The sequence below is a fragment of the Cicer arietinum genome, chromosome 2, assembly GCF_000331145.2.
Source record: "Cicer arietinum cultivar CDC Frontier isolate Library 1 chromosome 2, Cicar.CDCFrontier_v2.0, whole genome shotgun sequence".
Lineage (NCBI taxonomy): Eukaryota > Viridiplantae > Streptophyta > Magnoliopsida > Fabales > Fabaceae > Cicer > Cicer arietinum.
In genome coordinates this window covers 13,807,886-13,814,415 of record NC_021161.2, presented here as the reverse complement: position 1 = coordinate 13,814,415, position 6,530 = coordinate 13,807,886, and the positions used below count along the sequence as shown (strand labels likewise).

The following is a 6,530-nucleotide window of genomic DNA, read 5'->3' as shown; positions in this document are numbered from 1 at the left end:
TCTGGTTTTATCGATGTGAAACCAACAAACTAAATTCACAATACGTGATAATACAACTTCAAAGGCTTCTCCTTAGAAAATAAGCTATACGTAATAAAAAGTTATATTAACTTCTCTAATGTCCAACATAAATTATCTTGCGGTTCAGTTTTCTAAATAAGCATATGTCAAGAGAGTTGAAGTCGCAATAATAATTTCAAGCAACGACATTATGTATTTTTTTTAGTTTTGTATGTTTTGTCCATAATAAACATAATGGAAAACAAGTTCAACAACTTGAGTGAGTTTGACTTCGCCTAAAATATATCTCTCAAAACATTTGAGTTATTCCACCTTCTACTCCAACACACATATTTTTTATTAACCTAATTAGATGTTATGTCTTTGTTAAAGAATCTTCCACTTGTAATCAGAGCATACTCTTTTCCTTATAAATTTAGGTGATTTGAATTACATTGTCTGTATTTTGGTCTTGTAAAGAGAGTAAGTGTGAACCATCTTTCAATGGTCTTCATCTTGTGCTGAAATACCACTTGCTTATATATATTTCTCATTCTTATCACAACTCATAACTAATTTTGATCAATGCCTCCCTCCTTGTTTTGATCTAGTAATGATGATAGACACCCTATTTTGATTCTCATCCTTTCTAGTTCAATCAACAATAACTACTCATGTATCAAAAATCTAAATTAATACATAAAATCATTAAATTACAGTATTACGTTAAATTTGTACAGTAATAATATTGATTATAACAATATTATTATCTGACTAGTTGTGAACGCATCAGTATCTCCACATGAATTAATCAAAATATCAACTATTTTAATTTAGAATAATCAAATAGTTTTTCAATAGTCATGGTCACTTAGGACAATTTTGTGGTCAACAAACAACCATTTATTTAAGGACTATTTTTTACTAATTCAATTGTTTAGTCATGTTATTGTAACATGATAGACATATATGTACATTTAAGATAAATCACACCCTCATACGTATAATATCTTAAATTGAAATTTGCCTGTACTCTAAAAAGTATATCAAACTTTTGAGTACTTTATCTACTTAAGTAAAACTTTAAACTCAACAATTATACTTTATCACATTTAATAAAAAGTCAAACAGAGTAAGATTGAGTGTGTGTGTGTTGGGGGGGATTACTCTTGGAGGTAATAAATCATGAGATAGTAAAAGTTTGGCTAAATGGATTGTTGACTAATACATCATCACAATCCTTGTTTTAGTGTTCTTAATTATTCAACAAGAAAAAATAAAGATTTGTTGGGTAATTTTTGGTAATATTGTTTGGTTTTTCATTGGACATTATATGATGCTAATTATATTATTTTAATACATGTTGCCAAACATTGAAGTCTCCTTAATTCCTTGCATATCAAGAAATGTTCTCGATGTTATAGACTCAAATATTTGACATACTTGAAACTTACTTTTCACCAACCTCCTTTAAGATTAATTTGTTCCCACTTGCTTTCAATATCCTTTTGAATATCTACTTGTATGCATACCAATTATCCATATAAGTATATAGCATTGGAATTTTCCTTATCTTCTCCAACTCCATCATGTCTAAAGCAAATGAAAAAATACATGCAATAATGGAGAAAAAAACAAGTGTCCAAGAATCAAGGAAATTGAACCAAATATTTTTCCACAAACAACACCTTAAAAGAGTGTACCCTTTTGGTTTACAGAAAAGTTCTTCATCTTCATCATCATCATCATTGTCACAAATTTCAAATGATTCTTCTATGACACTAGCAGACCATGAAAATTTGATTTCACCAAGTCAAAGAAGAGAACGTGTACTTATTAATACTTCACAGCCACAAAAATTTCCACATGCAGCAGAGCTTGGTGAATTAAAGAGATGCAACTGGATCACAAACAACTGTGGTAAATACATACATTTCCAAAAAAAATTATTTCATTTTATTTTCTTTTGCATAAAAATCATGGTTTTAAATTGAGGTCTACAATATTGTGGATTTTGAAGTCTCTGCAACAACATTAGTCATAATTTGGTCACATCAACCACAATTGCCCGCATTTTCTTGCAGTGGTTTGCAGCGTAACCACAACCGTGAAGACAACCGCAATTTAAAACCATGATAAAAACAATCAATTCGGCTATTTTTAACAACATCATTTTCACCACTAAAAATTACAATAGAAATGATAAAGAGGTATATTGTGCAGATAAGGCATACATTGAATTTCATGATGGGTGTTGGGGAGTTCCATCTTACGATGACAAGTAAGCAATGTACAATATGTTACAATCTTTTTTCTTTACCTTCAAAATCATTATTTATATATATATATATATGCTCATAGATTTGGATTATTTGTAGTCGCGATACCATGCGATAGTAAGTCAGAACGGTTGGATGAAAATTGAAATATGATGTGACGTATTCAATATCCAACCGTTTGAATTGACTTATATCTGTACTAACTTAAGTGGTATTTTGACTGAATGGAATCATTGCATATTTCAACTATCTTAAATGATTGAACCATGAAACAGAAAATTGTTCGAGCTGCTTGCAATGTCAGGATTGCTGATAGATTACAACTGGACAGAAATTCTAAAAAGAAAGCAAGTTCTAAGGTAAATTTACCATCTATATATATGCATGTTGTTTGGTTTGAAATTATACTAACATATTTGTATAATAATGTTCTTGACACAGACAAGCTTTTGCTGGATTTGATCCTAACATTGTTGCCAAAATGGAGGAGAAAGAAATAATGGAGATAGCATCAAACAAAGAACTTGTATTAGCTGATTGCAGAGTTAAGTGCATAGTAGACAATGCCAAATGCATAATCAAGGCAAGTACAGAACATAAATAACTAAATATGCCTATCCAAATTTTTGTTTATTAATAGTGTTTCCTGTTTCTATTTCTCATTTATAAAAATAAAAAATAAAAATTAATAAACATTATTAGAGCATACATTAATTTTTGCAAATGCCCTTTAAAAATAAGATTTAATATTTTACAAGTTCAAAACATTATTTATAGTGTTTTTAGAAATGCATTATTTCTGATTAACTGACAACTTCTCTATATCACTATTAAAAAGCAAAATTCATAAGCAATTGTCATTCCAGCCAGCAACATATAAAGGGCCTATTTGTTTAAAACTTTTGAAAAAATGATTTTAACTTTATATTTTTAAAAATGATTTTTACGAAAATTTATATAAAAATAATAAAAGTTATTTCAGATGTATTTATTACCGATTAAAAAAACAATTTTGATATTTAATAACTTAAATATTTTAACATAATAAAAATCATATTTTTTAACAGAATGTATCTTTTAAAAACAATTTTTATGAAGAGATTCACAAAATATTTTTTCATTTAAATCATTTTTAAAATTTCATTATCCAAAAAAAAGTTACAGAAAATAGATGAAATAATTAATATGACATTTAAAATAAACTATTTAAACCAACTTTTTATTTGAAGTTTTTTTAAAACAAAACTTATAATAAAAGATAAAATAATATAAGAATCATTTAAAACAAAAAACCAAAAATATTGTTAATTTAATTGGCAATTGATCTTTTGTGTACAGATTATGAGAGAATATGGATCATTCAGTAGCTATATATGGGGTTATGTAAATCACAAACCAGTGATTAACAAATACAAATACCCAAGAGATGTTCCATTAAGGACACCAAAAGCAGAGGCCATAAGCAAGGACTTAATAAAACGTGGATTTAGATTTTTGGGTCCAGTTATTGTTTACTCTTTTATGCAAGCTGCAGGATTGACCATTGATCATCTTGTTGATTGTTATAGGCACAAAGAATGTGTAAGCCTAGCAGAAAGACCTTGGAAACATTTTTAAATTCACTTTCAATTTTTGTTTTTTTTTTCAATTGGGTTTTGTTTGGAACATTTATTCAGTTTTGTATGCATGTTTAAAGAAAGGGTGCTTGTTTGTTTGCCTTTCAATTTGAGTTAGATTATTATTATTATTATTATCAGTTTCAAGTCTTGAGGCATTGTTTGTAATTTGTAGAACATTTCATGGTTGGTATGGTGTAGAGCATGATACCAATATAATGAGATTGAAAAAATATTATATAATTTTCAAGTTATATATAACTGGTTGATTAGTATGCCAATTGTTCATAGTGTTCGTTTACGTTTAATTATCCACTAAATTTTTATGTATGATTCTAATAACAACCCAAAAAAACTAGTTGTTCTTTATAATAATCATTATGGTGAGTGTTCATATATGTAAATAAAAAATACAAAAAATGTAAAATTTTAGAAGTTCTTAAGAGACTTTCCAATGTATTCACTAGAAAAAATATATTGTTTATAAATGTAGAAGAGAGATCTCCAATTCTAGTTGTCATCTCTTCTTTTATAGATGAATCTTTTTTGAGAAATGGGCCTCCATTATCTAGACTCGTTTGATTCAGTCTCCATCTTTTAATGTTGTTTCATTCGTCTTAAAGTTGACGGTTACACGGTCATACCACCTTATCATTCATAACGGTGCACAATCGCGCCACCTTGTCTTAAGGCTGACTAGTGCATGGTCATTCCACTCAATTTTTTGTACGGGTGCACAATCACACCACTTTGTCTCTTATAAAGAAATGAGTTCTCTGAATTGAACTGAACGTTGTCTCATATAATAAGTTGCATCCACATGAAGTTCATTAAACTCAATCCACTCATCCTAAGTCCAGAAAAAAAATAGTAACAAGGGTAATAACAACACAAAATACTTATGTTGATGCTTAATATTTTTTATTGTGAAGTATTTTTTTAATTCTTTTTAATGATAAAGTGAAAATATATATAGATATAAAATACAATCCATTAAAACAATGGATCCCATAAAATACAATAAGACAAAGTCTAAAAGAAAAAGACAAATTACAAAAATCACTACAAATCAAATAAAATTAAAATATCCAATAAAAAAGAGATCGATAGTAAAGAAATATCGTGAAGGATTTATTAGAGGAATGGATCCCTTCATGTGTAAATTACATATGAGGGACTAAAGAATTATCTCATGCCATTAAAAAAATCTTATATTTTTCTCTCTCTATAAAGAATGTAAATTCACACTTTATTCTCTCATGTATAATTTATACCAAAGAAATCCATTCTAATCCATTTATTGCACGACGACAACTAATACTTACTAGGAAATTTCGTTGACGCATTTTTTTCATCAAAAGACTCAAACTTGAGAAATAATTTAAGATATATCTAAATAGAGTTCGACATGTTTTAATTGACATAAATATATTCTACTTAAACAGTTAAAAAAATATTGATAGATTCTTCTTTTTGTTAATTAAACGTTGGACATCCTCAAAAAGAAAATATCTCTCTAAAAATTGTAGAAATTTTGTTATATTAAGAAAGATTTAGACAAAAAAAATAATGTTTGACCTATTAGAAATTGTCTAACTATACAGGAATATGTGAACGGTTAAGATTTGTAAGTGTTACAAGTTGACACATATGATTCTTTTTTTTTTTTTTTAAAGGATCTCTTGTGAAAATTAGTATTTTTTAATTATTAATGGCAATTTTACGGTATGAGTTTTATTTAGTCAACTGCAAATTAGATTTTCATATAATTAATGGAAAATCAATCTAATAAATTTATTTTCTCTCTACGTCTTTAAAAAAATTCTAATTTTTATTCAAATTATTTCATTCGAAATTGTATTTTGCACGTATCTCAAATTATAAATTATATTTAAACATACAGGGGGCAGGCAAACAAACTACATACTATAAAAAAAATAAAAAAATAAAAAAAGTATCCCAAAATGCTAAAAGAAATTATAAAAAGTATCCCAAAATGCTAAAATTTTAAACTACTAAAGTATCATTTCTATTTTGTAAATAAAATTATATTATTTTAATAACTCCATCCTATTTTGTAGATAAATTTATATAATTTTAACAACTCCCTAATATTTTAGATAAATTTATATGATTTTAACAATTCTCTCCTATTTTATAGATAAATTAGTCGCTTAATTATATTTTGTTAACAACTTCCTCCTATTTTTTCTCTGGATCTAATAAATAAATAAAATAATAATAATAATAAAAATAATTATGCTTAAAAATTGTAAATTATATTAATAATGTCAAGCAAAATACATTAAATGGCTTGTGGAGTGAGGATTTGTTACTCATATATCCTCTTTTTCAAAAAATTTAACCAATATACCTCCTTTTGTAATTTATGTACCAAAATGTCCTACTTTTTGGGGCTACTTTGGAGGTCGTGGCCTAGGGGTGCGACCAGTTAAAGGAACATTTTTTTCCCCCTAGTAGGAGGTCGCTGGCCGGGGATGCGACCTCCCAAAGGGTTTTAAAAAAAAAATTAATTCGTTTTTTTTGTTTTAATTAATTGTTAATATTTTAATAAATATTTAAATTAATAAATAATTATATTAAATAATAAATTTATAATTAATAATAATAATAC

General features: G+C 27.1%; 1 protein-coding gene across 1 annotated transcript; it reads left to right on the top strand.

Annotated features, from left to right (window-relative positions):
* Window positions 1-1,532: 1,532 nt before the first annotated feature.
* On the top strand, window positions 1,533-4,042 carry LOC101513111 (uncharacterized). The gene is made up of 5 exons (XM_004490209.4): window positions 1,533-1,920; window positions 2,224-2,281; window positions 2,555-2,638; window positions 2,721-2,862; window positions 3,618-4,042. Exons 1-5 carry the CDS (start codon window positions 1,590-1,592, stop codon window positions 3,894-3,896), a joined length of 894 nt encoding a protein of 297 aa, XP_004490266.1. The 5' UTR covers window positions 1,533-1,589; the 3' UTR covers window positions 3,897-4,042.
* Window positions 4,043-6,530: the final 2,488 nt, after the last annotated feature.